The sequence below is a fragment of the Drosophila innubila genome, chromosome X (assembly GCF_004354385.1).
Source record: "Drosophila innubila isolate TH190305 chromosome X, UK_Dinn_1.0, whole genome shotgun sequence".
NCBI lineage: Eukaryota > Metazoa > Arthropoda > Insecta > Diptera > Drosophilidae > Drosophila > Drosophila innubila.
This window is the reverse complement of record NC_047626.1, coordinates 15,467,826-15,481,807: the sequence shown is the minus strand read 5'-3', so window position 1 is coordinate 15,481,807 and position 13,982 is coordinate 15,467,826. Positions and strand designations below refer to the sequence as shown.

The 13,982-nt window shown below is 35.1% G+C and overlaps 4 protein-coding genes across 6 annotated transcripts; 1 reads left to right on the top strand and 3 right to left on the bottom strand.

The window, feature by feature from the left end:
* Positions 1–185: 185 nt before the first annotated feature.
* On the bottom strand, positions 186–1,671 carry LOC117793476 (XK-related protein 6). 2 transcript variants are annotated; one of them, XM_034633792.1, is made up of 5 exons: positions 1,337–1,671; positions 1,110–1,265; positions 916–1,046; positions 703–855; positions 186–643 (listed from the first exon to the last, which is right to left on the bottom strand). In XM_034633792.1, exons 1-5 carry the CDS (start codon positions 1,576–1,578, stop codon positions 255–257), a joined length of 1,071 nt encoding a protein of 356 aa, XP_034489683.1. In that variant the 5' UTR covers positions 1,579–1,671; the 3' UTR covers positions 186–254. The 2 variants fall into 2 exon arrangements, with proteins under 2 accessions (XP_034489683.1, XP_034489692.1); XM_034633801.1 differs by lacking the exons at positions 186–643; positions 916–1,046 and having other exon boundaries at positions 772–855.
* A 3,375-nt stretch (positions 1,672–5,046) lies between these two features.
* LOC117793509 (27 kDa hemolymph protein) lies at positions 5,047–6,545 on the bottom strand. 2 transcript variants are annotated; one of them, XM_034633831.1, is made up of 2 exons: positions 6,465–6,545; positions 5,047–6,394 (listed from the first exon to the last, which is right to left on the bottom strand). In XM_034633831.1, the coding sequence occupies exon 2, from the start codon at positions 6,278–6,280 to the stop codon at positions 5,378–5,380; it is 903 nt and encodes a 300-aa protein (XP_034489722.1). In that variant the 5' UTR covers positions 6,281–6,394; positions 6,465–6,545; the 3' UTR covers positions 5,047–5,377. The 2 variants fall into 2 exon arrangements, with proteins under 2 accessions (XP_034489722.1, XP_034489729.1); XM_034633838.1 differs by having other exon boundaries at positions 6,456–6,513.
* A 930-nt stretch (positions 6,546–7,475) lies between these two features.
* On the top strand, positions 7,476–10,049 carry LOC117793466. Its single transcript, XM_034633780.1, has 3 exons — positions 7,476–7,761; positions 7,868–8,614; positions 8,679–10,049. The coding sequence occupies exons 1-3, from the start codon at positions 7,609–7,611 to the stop codon at positions 9,744–9,746; spliced, it is 1,968 nt and encodes a 655-aa protein (XP_034489671.1). The 5' UTR covers positions 7,476–7,608; the 3' UTR covers positions 9,747–10,049.
* Positions 10,050–10,101: 52 nt separating this feature from the next.
* Positions 10,102–12,151, bottom strand: LOC117793499 (lambda-crystallin homolog). Its single transcript, XM_034633822.1, has 3 exons — positions 11,966–12,151; positions 11,342–11,720; positions 10,102–10,685 (listed from the first exon to the last, which is right to left on the bottom strand). Exons 1-3 carry the CDS (start codon positions 12,007–12,009, stop codon positions 10,152–10,154), a joined length of 957 nt encoding a protein of 318 aa, XP_034489713.1. The 5' UTR covers positions 12,010–12,151; the 3' UTR covers positions 10,102–10,151.
* Positions 12,152–13,982: the final 1,831 nt, after the last annotated feature.

The following is a 13,982-nucleotide window of genomic DNA, read 5'->3' as shown; positions in this document are numbered from 1 at the left end:
AATTTAAGTGTGTCGTAAAACAAGCTGTGAATATTCATTTATGTTATTAAAATTTAAGACATACTTAATTCTAGAATCTAGATTAAAAAAAGTACTACTTGTTAGAAAAATTAAATAAAATTCTAAGCTATTAGAACAAATGAATGAAAGAGAATTCATAGGGATCGTAAAACAAGTTGTTTATATTCAGTCATGTTAATGAATTCATTTATTATTGTCTTACACTTTCGTTTTATCTATTGCTTAAGTTCTTATCAAAATACGCTTGATGTAATTCCTGGATGGCATTCTAAATAATAATAGATAATAAGGACAATTCCGATTATGTATAATACATTAATTGCAATGGCCAGATATAATGGTACATAAACTATACAAACTACAATATTTTGCAATAAACAAAACGTTAAATAACATAAATATTTATACTTTGTGGGGGCATCTTTAACAGGTGTATAAATAAATAGATACACTACTCCAAATGCAAAGCACAATATATAATTTAATGCGACAGATTTTGCAAACTTTGGTGTGTCCACAATAAAAACTAAAGTAGCGCTTAGAATTATTTGTAGTATACAGGCTATACAAGTTTCCTTTGGCAGTGTACTGGCCATAAATGCAAGGCATAAGGTACGTGAAGCTAAAAAATAATTTAGTTTATAACCAAAAGCCAATCAAACAATTACAAGCAAAACTGACCAGATAAGCATAAAAGAAACCAAAATTGTACGATTAGTCCCTTCGTTCCAATATCGTATTTATCTAACTGGGCCAAGCGATTAGATCGGTTATAAGCCACTAAGCACCATGCAATACTTAGGAAATATATTGAAAAAGTCAGCGCACGCAAATCTGAAAAAAAAATTGCCTTTATATTATGAAAATAAATCTCTACATGAAAGCTTTAATTACACGTTAGACTTTTGATATTTCCCAATACAATTGCTAATTGCAATATTTTTTGGGGAGCAGTTTCTAAGAACGAATCAAAGAGTCGAATAAAGCCAACGTTACACTCTTCCTTTAAAAAGCTGTGATAACATCTACAAGAATTTTAATTAAAATACAAATTATAATGATGATTTAAAATTATTGGAATATCTTACTCAATCTCAGTGACCTTGTCCCCGCGATTTTTTGCTTGCTTATATTTCAATGTCCAATTCAGAGTACGTGTATCTCGAAACAAATATGAGAGAACAAGTTTCCGTAAGTGGTCCGAAAAGATTATAGATTTTTTACCCAAGTTGCTTACAATTAGTCTATAGACGATCAATTATATGAGCATGTGAATATAATTGAATGCATGAATATAAAGTACACAATTTCTTACATGTTTGAGTATATCAGCGACGTCAATGTCATGGGTATTATTATTGATAAAATTGTCCAATAACAATAAGCATATGATTCAGATATCCAGTAATCATATGCCAGGCTCCAGTTAAGAATAATTGTGGTGAACCGCATTAATGACGAAAATAAAGTCATTACTATATTGAATGTTGTGATTTGGTATGACAACAGAGTTGATGCATCGACGTTATCCATGGGTTGCCCATAGCTGTAGTCCATTTTTGAGAACTCAATCTTCAAAAGATGTTGCAGTATATGTACATATGCAGATTATTTGATGATCATTTAAAGATGTTGTTCGAGACAAGTCTGCCAGTAGTAGTACAATAATGATACCACAAAAAAAACCTCTATAAAGTTAGCAAAATTTTGATATCATTTTGTGACGAACAAAATTCAGTTTAATCTAAAAATTTTAAAAAAATATAAATTAATAAAAAAGGCGAAAATTGGCATTGTGCACTGTGAGCAAAAAGGGTGAGCTTCTTTGTACATAAAAATTACTTTTTGCGCAGTGCCGAATGCCAATTTTCGCTTTTTTTTTTTATTAATTTATATTTTTATTTAAAATTTTTAGATTAAACTGAATTTTGTTCGTCACAAAATTGGATATCAGAAATTTTGGGGCTAGAAGTTGCTTTCGTCACTAGACTTTTACCTCGTGTAGAGGTTTTTTTTGTTGGATATCAGAAATTTTTGCAATTGCTTTTGCTTTTGACATTGTAACTTTATCATTAATGCAGTCAAATAGTAAAATATATAAATTTAGTTGTTGAACGTATTTCATATTTAAACAATTTTTTTTCTTTAATTATAAAGAAAAACTAGGGGGCTCCACCCCCTGCTCGCTTTGCTCGCGTTGCTACAGCCGAGCATACTCTACTGTCGGAGACCCCGTACTTACTATGAAAAAAAAGTTTTTCATACTAATACTCGGATTTCGCCCGATCGGTCCTATGACAGCTATATGATATAGTGGTTCGATTAGAACCAACTTTGGTCAGGATATACAAGTCTAACTTAAATGCATATTCTATTAGTTTGGTTACGATATCTCGTAAAACAAAAAAATTTTTCATACTAAGACTTAATATTGGACCGATCGGTCCGATGACAGCTATATGATATAGTGGTCCGATTTGAACCAACTTTGGTCCGGATATATAAAACCAAGTTAAATGCATATTGTATTAGTTTGGTTAAGATTTCTCATAAAACAATAAAGTTTTTTCGTACTAAAACCTAATTTTGACCCGATCGGTTCTATGACAGCTATATGATATAGTGGTCTGATTTAAACCAACTTTTGTCAGGATATATAAAACCAAGTTATATGCATATTGTATCAGTTTGGTTGAGATATCTCATAAAACCAAAAAGTTCTTCGTACTAAAACGTGATTTTCGACCGATAGAAAAATGTATTTATTCACTTAACAGATAATATCTTCCAAACACCTCAACCAAAATTTATGTTTCATATACCAAAAAACGCGAAATTGTACGTATTACAACATATTTAAATTTAACAGAAATCGTTTGAGCCGTTTTGTCAGAAATCGCCAAAATGTAAGCTATAAAACTTTATTTCACCTGTAAAATGTTACCTGAGTGCTTTAGAACTGAAACCTGTTTCTACGTCCGACTGCGTGCTGTGGAAAATATTTCATGAATAAAATTCCTTGCTCATTCGTCGCGTATTTTGATAAGCTTACAGCTCCGAGCTCTGCACCGATGTCGGTTCCTAAGACCACAGTCAAGACTTCAGTCCTAAGTCAGCCTTGATGACGATGGTCCAATGCAGCGCCGGCTTTATCGACGTTGCGCTTGGAGGCTTTTTGGCATTTATCACCAGCACTTTACCCCTCACTTAACCCATTCCCAGCTGAGGTCCCAATTTCAATTTCAGCTCCAACCCAAGCTATAACTCCAGCTACAGCAGAGTGTTGTGCGTGTTTTCTTAATGGTTTTCTGCCTAATGTCTGGACGCTGTTGTGGGTCCCAAAGGGCTACAATTGATTTTGAATTATATGCCCACACTTGGCTGCCCATTCAGACTCTGAATTTTGACTGGAAAGTTATCAAGCCGCAGAATCTACACTCAATAGGGAATATGTAATAGTTTTTAGCATTTTCTGCATTTATTAAAATGCTCAATTCTCAATCAGTACAGATGTTTAATATGAAATGTTTGAATATTCGCCGAAAAATTAAGTATAAAAATTAATGGAACCACAATTTGATAAGAGCAACCCATAAAAATACTTATTCTCGATCAAATATACGGGTCAAACTTCTTTCCGATAAGTAAAACCAATGCTCGAAAGTAATTAATGAATAAATTATAAGGAAACGAAAGATATACAATGTTTTCTCAATATTAAGCTTTATCTAGCTTAAGATAATAAATATTTAACGAATAATGTGCTTAACTGCCCCAGCAATTAAATATTTCAACCCAGTTATGTATGTTTATATTGTTCTAAGAAAATCAGTTTTCTATGAAAAATATTTGTTTATTTCCATTCAAGTTAAGCGCACTTTGAACTGTTATTTTTAGGAATATATGGTGTTTAAAAAATAAGTGAATATTTAATAATTGTTGTCAATGATCTCAATATGAATATTGAAAAAATACGATTCGATCGACTGTCATTTTATAACTTACTAAATAAAAAATTTTACCAAAAGACCCCAACAGCCCCATTAGCTGCAATCATCTAAATCAGCGGTGGGCACGAAACTTGCAATCGGGAGCACTACAACAACATCTACAACAAACATAACTTCTGAAGTCATAAATTAAAGCAAAATGAACACATTTATGACTCTGTGCGTCGCGACGAAAATCTGTGTGGTTGTTGTTGGTTTTGACAAACCAAAACAATTATACACTTAAAGAAGTTCTAATAAATTTTATTTGCAAGTCGAACGCTTATTATGTGGTAAAAATCAAAACGCATCAAAACCAACTTTACTTTTTCACACAGTGTACAAGACGCTGCTGAAGTCATAAATCATAGCAAAATGAACACTTTTATGACCGTACGCGTCGCAGCCGAAACTCGAGCATTTGCTGTGTGTTTGTTGTTTTATTTTATTGGCGGTCATAAATGATCTGCGCGCGGCGTCAAAAGTTGTTGTTGTAGTCGAAGCACTGGGAGCAGCGAGAGCAAGGACTTGCCCATCACTGATCTAAATTTCTCCCCTCCCACTTACACCCCCGTATCTCATGACCCAGGTTGGTTAGAAAAAGTTTTAGTATGCCATTTTGTAAGTTAGGACTAAACCTTTCGATCGGTATATAACTCGGTCTGATCGGACAGTCGCAGCAAATTTTCCAACTTAGCTGTATATATAGTCGCCTTTCGCACCCTTCGTGCTGCTTTCGTCACTAACGCGAACTGCCGTCCGCAGTGATAAAACAGTGTCTCTCGTTCATTTACAACGGATAAACTGGATGGTTTTATTCACAAAACTGTCAGCAAGCAAACTAAAACAAAATTATGTTGGTTGGTTGAAGTTGAGTCAGTTGCGCATTAGAGATGTGAGTGCCAAGCCCAACATTTATCGGCATATTTAAGACGGGCTTACAAAAATGCGCCAATTCTTCCTTTCAAAAAATACCAATTTAATTCGATATTAGATCATTTAATTGACTGCCAAAAAAGACTTTTTTTTTAATATATTTTGTTTACAGTTCTTTTTATATTTCCACTTTTACAATTTCTAAAATAAAAATATTTACATATAAGCTTGTAACCAGTACCATCTTTGAAATCGTGTGTATATGAGATTGAATTGTTTGATATAATATATGTAGATATGATTACATTCATATAATAAGAGAGATTACAATAATAAACTAAATAAAAGCGTAAATTTGAATTTCATGGATGAGATGTTGCAAAGTGTTACTGCTGAGAAATCGAATTCAGGAAGAATACAATAACGAACACGGGCAGTTCATTGTTTTGAATTCGATATTGAACCGTTTTAAAGATAAATTAGTTTCAAAATCACTTTGAATAATACATTTTAACGAGTATAAATATCAATTTACTTGTGATTAGGATAGAAAATATGGGATTATTGGATAGCATACTGGCACTACCAGTTAATGGTAATGGGTGATAATTACGACACACAGTTTCGTTTCTTATAAAATTAAACATAGACTCTATAAGATTGGCTGGCGTTATTTTTTTACAGTGTTCCAAATGTCTAACAATGCATGATTCCAAAATTCGGATATCACCACATTGTGTCTGGCCAACAACAAATTTGGGCAATGTTTTAATTTTATTATCCTCATGAATATCCGAATTGTTTAAAAATGTCGAAAAAGTGCTGTTGAAGCATTCCTGGATGTTATCCTTTTGTGATCTAAGGCACTCGGGACCCTCCTCAGCGATAAATAATGCTATTTGATCTCCATCTTTATAGCACACAAAGTTTAACAAGCTTTGAATAATATGTCTAATAACATCCTGACTTTTCTGCTCATCCTTGTCTAGGCAGGGCAACAGTTTGACGTTAAATTCATCAAAACAGTCTATAGCATCCGTTCGTTTCTTGCAGTATTTATTAAATACCACATCCAGTTCACCTCGAGGACTTGCATCGTCAATCTCCTTTTGCATTGCCGTATAATTGACAATGCGGTTCATGCATTCGGTAAGCCCAATGACACCGGACTCAATATCGGAAAATGCCTGACCGCCAACCTCTTCGCCGGATACTTCAATGCATTTGTTGCGAAATAGATCCTTCATTTCATTCAAACTAAAGTTGGTCTTTGCAAAATCCTCTGGGAGTTGATTTTGCAAGTCGATGTTATCCAAATTTAACTGAGCCTTTGCTCCATATAGTCCGCAAACTATGATAATTGACCAGGTCCACACACATTCTGGCAGTTTCATCTTGTTAAATGATATATTAATTAAGCTTACTCAAACTTAAATATTCCGAAAAGAATTCAGTGTTATGCGGTTGATTTATTAAGTATTAAGCTCCGTGCGACATTGCTGGTATCCCTTCAAAGAGAACGGACCGTGTTTGATATTAGTTTCAAATTAAATTTAAATAAATATGTACCAGGCGTACTTGTACTTTGAAATCCGACCCGAGTCTATGGATTCTTATAATTAATTCGTCATTGTGTTTATGTTAACCAAGCCCAAGTATGCTTAACAAAAGCTATCGTATATCGAAAATAGTAGATAAATTACGACATCAAACTGGGCTGAGATGAACCAGTAGTGATATTCCTGTATCTGATTCAGTTTTGTGAAAACAAATCCAAGCAATTGGCAAGCTGGTCGGAAAGCTGGTTATCAATTTGGCCCAAAATTAAATAAAGGTGGCTGAAGCACAAAATGTGAAATTTATTTTTATATAACAATTATTTATTTGTTGAGAATCTTATTAACTAAAGCAAACAAAGCGAAATCAAACAAAATCAGTTTTTGGGATACCACTATTAACTTAACTTAAGCTATCGTATATCGGAAATGGTGAAATATACCTAGTTTATAAAGCAGCTAGACCTGATTTAACCAAAATCGTTTAGTATTACTTTTTTTTTTTTAGGTGTTTTTTTTTGCTAATTGTGTTATTATTATGATGATTTAATTGAATTGGCATATCACAATTGGCATTTAGTATATACGTATAAGAGAATTAGATGATTTAAAAAAAATATATTTTAAAGTCGAAATACAAGCTTCGCTAAAAGACTGTTGTCGCTTAAAAGTATTAAAAATATGCTTACATAGGTATTTTAAGTAAATTCGCTTTCACTTAAGGCAGTTTAAGACTACCTATAAACATGGTACTTGATAAGAGATCCAGTAGAGTTTAAATGAACATCTTGATTCAATTCAATTTAGCGTGCATATTAACATTTACTTAAATTGCTTTTAGCTTTATATCGTTATTTATTTATTTACATCCTATTTTTCATCGACTGACAAAATGTTGCAAGAAGATTAATACGTGCTGACATTAATAAATTCATGCGTTAATTTTCTGTTTTTCTAGTTACATGTCATATTTTGAATTTTTGAAAACTGATAATATAATTTGTTTGTTATAAATTGAACATTCAAATGTTTCACTATTTTTAACGATCGATAATCACGGAACATCGATAATCGTTAAAGTATCATCACTAAACGAGGGTGAAGCGGGAAAATTTTGCATTGCTTCCAAATACTTTCTGCCAATTTAGTTGTCTTCTGGTAATAAAATGTGTGATACTGGAAATTTAATTGACTTAACAGGATGGGAAGAGCCTATAAAAGACGAAACGATAATTGAAGAAGCTGCTGTAATTGAATCCACTAATTTCAAAGGACCATATGATCCTTTTGATTCAATGGAAAAAGAGGCCTGCATCAAGGTTAGTTTGTACACACACACGCAGACAGGCACATATACTCTTTGTCTTTTTAATACTTGTTGAAGGTATTCTAATGCTCCTTTTTAAATTTGTATTATTTTTACAGGGCTTACATTTCCAGGATCAGGAGAAACCGGATACAGTTGCCGACATTCAGTTTGAATATTCCGATCAAGATCTAAATAATGAAACGCCACCCGTTACCATGGACTTTGTGCCGACAAATGCAGACGGATTCAAAACCGCCTCCACATGCAATGAAGCCCATTCTAAAACTTTGCAAAAGCAGGTGGTTCATCTGAATGCTATAAGAAATTCAAATATAAGTACGCCACCGCATCCAGTTTCAACAAAATTCTCTAGAAATGTTATTCTAACTGAAAATCTGCAAATGATAGCTGCAGAGTCACCAATTAAATTAATAGAAGATGAACCGAATCCTATCCCTAGTCCTGCTCCCGCTGCCGGTTCTACTTCCAATCTAAGTGACGATACATGCTCCAATACAGAATTTGAGGCACGCTTAAAGATGCTACGAATTGCTATGCTGGAGACTCATCCCAAAACACAGAAACCACATGAGAACCACTCTACTGGACAGATGTCAACAACATCAAATACGCAGAGATTAAAAGTGAAAGAAGTCGAAAAACTTTTACATGACTTGAAATCTTTGATTTGTGAGCATGTTGAAGAATCAAAATGGAAACAGTTCGATATGCTCATGGAATCCATCAGGTGCGCTGTCTACTCCGATTCATCGCGTCCATCAGAAAATGGAAATAATTTATCCACCGACTCACCACACTCCTACAAACGCCAAGCCACATTTGACCTGGATCTTGAGCGGCATGTAAGTACATTTTACTGGCAAACCAATGATCCACTCTAAGTGTATGCATTTTTTTAAATTATAGAAACAACAATCCGCTGAATATGCGATTGCGAGAAAAGTACAAGAATTTCCAGATGCTATGACCTGCTCATCGGCCACTTTTGATGGTGAATCACTTGCAAGTGATAAGGCAGCGACTCCCATTTCCCTACCCATTATTGACACTGAACCTCCGCAATTATCCCCACCTCAAAAGGCCGACTCGTATGTAACTGAGGTAGTTAACGACAATCTAGCGCTGCAAATCAATGAACTTCTGGAGCGGCACAATCTCACAAAACTACAGATGAATGACAATGATCAATATCAGTACGAATCGGAGCATAATGAGACGAAATCTCTCGGTGGACCAACAGTAATATTAGTTGTAAACTCCACAGCCGCTAATCAATTACCCAGCTGCATAGTTCATCCATCCACAACGAGGACAAATAAACCAGCAGCTGCCAGCAGCAACACCAGCAGAGCTAGCACATTGAGACGACGTTCATCTTCGCTGTCAATTCATGACAAGTCCAAGCAAGAGCGACCAAGATCGCTAGTGAAGCAATCTTCTGGAGACGCCACCACCACCATTAACAACGCCGCCAACCCAAACAGCAGCCAGTGTATGCCATTAAAGGAGCTTTCGGTTGTTGGCGACAAATTCAATGCAATGTCCTCGTACAGACAACGCCGAAATTCATTTTCCGTTGGATTAACAGCTGGCAAAGCAGGAGCAACTGCCTCATCGATTGCCCAGGGCAGAGCACTTTTGAGCGGCCGCAACAAAGCAGCGACTATCAACGAATCAAATATTAAAACAAACGTTATACCTATTAAACGTGTTACGCCGATGGTAAAACCATCGATCGGGTCCACAGATGTTAAGCATTTGAATTCAACAATGCCGCATTGCGTTGGACAGGAGACGCCCATGCCGGCTAAGTCGAAACCAGCGAGCAAGTTGTTCTGCACCAGCACACCGATGCCTCAAATGCGTACAACACAGCAAACCAGAACACTGAAACCGGTGGGAAGATATTCCAACTCATGTGCATCCACTCCAAACGTGCGCTCAATGAGCTACTCCAAGAAGGCGACACAATAACTCCATAACTCTATATGTGATGTATTTTTTAAACCTTGCATTTGAAGTACATTTGTTAAGTTCGAATGTCAGAAATCAGAAATCAGAAATCCGTCACGCCAGGTCACTCGTTGTGACTTTGGCTATCTATCTTTTGAGTCAAATGATAATATGTATACTATATATAACTATATATACACTTATAATCATGCCACAAGGCTATAAACATATCAAGCTGACTACTTAAGTTAAACATATTGAATCGAATCGAGTACATGTTCCATTAGTTATTAATTTATTTCTTACATATTTATAAGCAGCGTTAATAAAACTTTATGTCTCGTAATTGTTGAAATTCAGAGATGAAATATATATGTATGTGTGTATTGCATAATTGTATTTAAAATATTGTAATTGATTCAGTATCTATTTGTTATCCAGCTTGTTCTTCAGAATGCTGAGGTGGGTCAGGCAATTGTCGCGATAGTTACGTCGCTCGACGAGCTTATCGAGAGGCACCATATCATTCAACTGATTGGCAATATCCTTTGCCGTTGGTCCTTCCATTTTTGGAGTTGGGCCCATGGTCTCGCTAACAGCATGTATTGTTTTCGAATAACGCTCAAAGTAGTTCTCCATGCCTTCGGCATTCAGATGAGCCGTCTCCAGTGGCCCCAAGAAGGCATATCGCATGCCAAGACCGTCGCTCATCACACTATCGATGTCCTTAACATTCAGAATACCGGCCTCCACCAGACGCCAGGTTTCATTTAGGATTGCATATTGAATGCGGTTAAGTGCAAAGCCCTCAATCTCACGCGACAGTGTCACGGGCTTTTGGCCGATCTCGTCCATGATGGCACGAGTCTTTTGCACAACCTCTGGTTTTGTCCAAGGCGCTGGCACAATTTCAACCAAGGGCACATAGTAGGGCGGGTTGACAGGATGTGAGACGACAGTCTGGAAAGGCAAAACGTAGATTTATAAAACCAGGAACAAAAAGAACACTAATTGAATAAATCAATATATACATAGTTACTATTGCAGTCGTGATTATCGACACTTCGGAAATAGTAAAGTTTTTAATTTATGTTAGTCAAATCACTTAAATCCTTATTGAATTTTTACTTAGAAATTTAAAGTTTCGGAACTACTTCTATTCTTTATTTTAAGTATTTTTAGTATTGTTATTATTTTATAGCCCTTAATTACAAGTTTAAATTTGATTAATATTTTGCATTTTTCAAATAAAAATAATTAATAAGTACTAATTTAACTAATTATAATTAAAATTGGGGAAATAGCTGTTGGATGGAAATCTAGAAGTCAACACAAGGACAAATGGACGAGATAAGTACGAGTATATAAGATAAAAAAAGTGTCTGACGCTGAAAGTTTCCACGATTTAACAATGTGATAGACGGTTAGACAAGAAAGTGTTTTGACAAAATAATTTAATTTTTTAAAATAGGTAAATTCGATGAAAATTATTTTTCTTCTTTTTTAACTTGTTTTAAAAACCAAGGACAGAATAATATGATAAAGAGAAACTTTGAGAGACTTTGTCAAAACACTTTCTTGACTAACTGTATGTACATATCTATATATGTACTTACGTTATGTTTGTGCTTTAAGTTGGCAGTAAACAATGAAGGAAGGAATGTGCTGGTGGAGCTGGAGAGGATTGTGTTGCTATCGACAACATCGTCGAGTTTCTTGAACAGATCCTTCTTCCAATCCAAATTCTCTGGTATGCACTCCTGTATAAAAATGGCACCCTTGGCCAGTTCCTTGATGTCATTGGTGCCAGAAATGCAACTAAATTGCTGAGCGGCATTTAGTTTGCCACGGAGCAGACCCTTTGTCTCCAACTCGGTCAATTCCTTTTGCGTTGCCTTCAATGCACCCTGCACTTGCTCCGGCAGGATATCATAAAGAACCACCTGATAGCCAACCGAGGCGAAGAGCATTGACCACGAACGCCCAATGAGTCCACTGCAAACGCATCCAAGGTGAAAAGTGGAAAGAGGAGCAACATGAGCAGACGTCCACTCAAGGTGAAATTGTTTGAGGTGGCGTATTCACTTACCACAGTTTCTATTGCTGCGAACGTCGTGGAGTGAAGAGTATGCAACTATACATCTTACTCTATTTCTCTTTGTTGTGGTGAACAAAATTACACCCGAGGTAAAGTCAATACGCCAACTTCAATAATTGCATTATGCGTCCTGCTCACTTACCTGCCAACAATTCCAATCTTTGCACTTTTCTTCAGCTCGGACATTTTGCTTCTTGTTTATTCTGACGTCTTATGGAATCGTAAAACAGACAACTACATTTGCCGGGGCACTCAATGCGTCTGATCGCCAATTTGTGGAGAGCAACCAGTTTAATACTTATTCGGCGATAACAACCAAAGGTGAACGCGACCTACATATGTACAACAAGTGTGATCTGATGTGTTGTATGTTGGGTGACGAGTGTTAGTAATTTTCAAAAGAGATAAAGCCCAGGGAATTCAACTTGCTTTATTGCTACCACACAGCGGCAGAAACACGCACCCGCTAGCGAATCTACTGCCACAATATTTCCATTCTATTTTTTTAAAATCGATAAACATATGTATATTGAATCAGCTGGCATTATTTCTGCAAATAGCCATTTTAAACACATGCACATATATTAAGAATGTATAATGGACATACATATATACATATGTATATTTGTCTGTAGCTTTTTGGATTATTTTCCACTGGGTCTGTTAGCAGTAAAAACCAACAGTAGCCGCAGCAGCAGAGAGCAAATCAAACAATGTACCCGCTAGCAAATCTATTATGTCAATTGCCAATACGTTTTAACAAAGCTTACATTAATCAATTATGACATTTCATTCTTCCAACCGCTTTACATTTAATAAGCTGGCATAATTACTGCAAATACCCATAAATAAATTCATATGCATTAGTAAGTGTATGTTTAGATTCCAGCTCATTTACAACTGGGTCTGTTTTTAATAAGTCAAGACAAAATGCCCTTAATTTGACTTTTCAAAATAATTCTCTTTTATAATATTTACCGACTAAAAGAGTATCTATGTGATTTGTTAAGTATGCACGCAACAACAACAATAAATTTATTACTTACCAGAGATAAACATGAGTGTTTGAATCGTGAATAACAATCATAACATAATACTCGTATATTACAAGAAGACTAAATTATTTCAAGTCAAGTTATTGTTTGACATGGAAAAAAACTTCAGATATATTTGTAGCTTTTAGTTTTTTTTTGGTTTATCGTAATGTAGTCAAAATAAAAAATTTGTTCCCTTTTTTTATTTTTCGTAATGTAGTAAAAATTGGATTTTGTCGACATGTTTACCCAACTGACTACCAAAACAGCATTTTTGTGTGGTCCCAAAACTTGAAGCCGGCAATATTCCAAAAGACTGCTAGACAGTTTTCAAAATAAAACAAATGGGCGGTTACAGTCGAGCACGCTCGACAGTAGGATACCCTGTGCCCAGGTACTCTGTACTGAAAGTTGATTTTCGACTCATTGTTCCTATGGCAGTTATATGATATATGGAACCGAATTAAGCCAAATTTGGTTAGAATGTACAAATCAAACTCAAAGGCATATTTTAAGTTTGGTTAAGATATCACAAAAAAAAAAAACTTTTTCATACTAAGACTTAATTTTCGATTGAGCGTCTCTATTGCAGCTATATAATATAGTGAACCGATTTTAACCAAATTTGTTCATGATGTATAATACCAGCCCAGATGCATATTATATTAGTTTGGTTCTGATATCTCAACAAACAAAAAACTTTTTTATGCTAAAACTTTATTTTCGATGTATCGTTCCATTGGCAGCTATATGATATAGTAGTCCGATCCAAAAATAAAATCAAACTTGACCTGCCTATGGTATCCAGGAACCTTTATACCAAGTTTGAAGTCTCTAGCTCTTATGGTCTCAGATCGACGCGTTCAATCATTTTCAATGGGCTCAGGGTATAAAAAAAAAAACAAAACGGCTTAAAAATTAGAGACAATAAAAAAGGAAAGCTTCACACAAAACTTAAAAACAACAATTTTGTATGAAACCATGATTATAACTTAGGAAAAGGTAATGATTACTATCACAGTGTTAGTAGTTACTAGAAGTAATATTTTAGTATATCGTGAGCTTGAAGAAAATATTATTTCTGGATCTGTTTGCATTGCAATGCCTATAGACATGAAATATATA

Coding starts and splice junctions, on each gene's coding strand:
- LOC117793499 (XM_034633822.1), bottom strand. CDS start 12,009: ATGTCCGAGCTGAAGAAAAGTGCAAAGATTGGAATTGTTGGCAG. Junction 11,721..11,965: donor AAGATTGGAATTGTTGGCAG/GTAAGTGAGCAG, acceptor ATGCGTTTGCAG/TGGACTCATTGGGCGTTCGT. Junction 10,686..11,341: donor ACTTAAAGCACAAACATAAC/GTAAGTACATAT, acceptor TTGCCTTTCCAG/ACTGTCGTCTCACATCCTGT.
- LOC117793509 (XM_034633831.1), bottom strand. CDS start 6,280: ATGAAACTGCCAGAATGTGTGTGGACCTGGTCAATTATCATAGTTTGC.
- LOC117793466 (XM_034633780.1), top strand. CDS start 7,609: ATGTGTGATACTGGAAATTTAATTGACTTAACAGGATGGGAAGAGCCT. Junction 7,762..7,867: donor AAAAAGAGGCCTGCATCAAG/GTTAGTTTGTAC, acceptor TTATTTTTACAG/GGCTTACATTTCCAGGATCA. Junction 8,615..8,678: donor ACCTGGATCTTGAGCGGCAT/GTAAGTACATTT, acceptor TTTAAATTATAG/AAACAACAATCCGCTGAATA.
- LOC117793476 (XM_034633792.1), bottom strand. CDS start 1,578: ATGGACTACAGCTATGGGCAACCCATGGATAACGTCGATGCATCAACT. Junction 856..915: donor AAATATCAAAAGTCTAACGT/GTAATTAAAGCT, acceptor TTTTTTTTTCAG/ATTTGCGTGCGCTGACTTTT. Junction 644..702: donor GTTTCTTTTATGCTTATCTG/GTCAGTTTTGCT, acceptor ATTATTTTTTAG/CTTCACGTACCTTATGCCTT.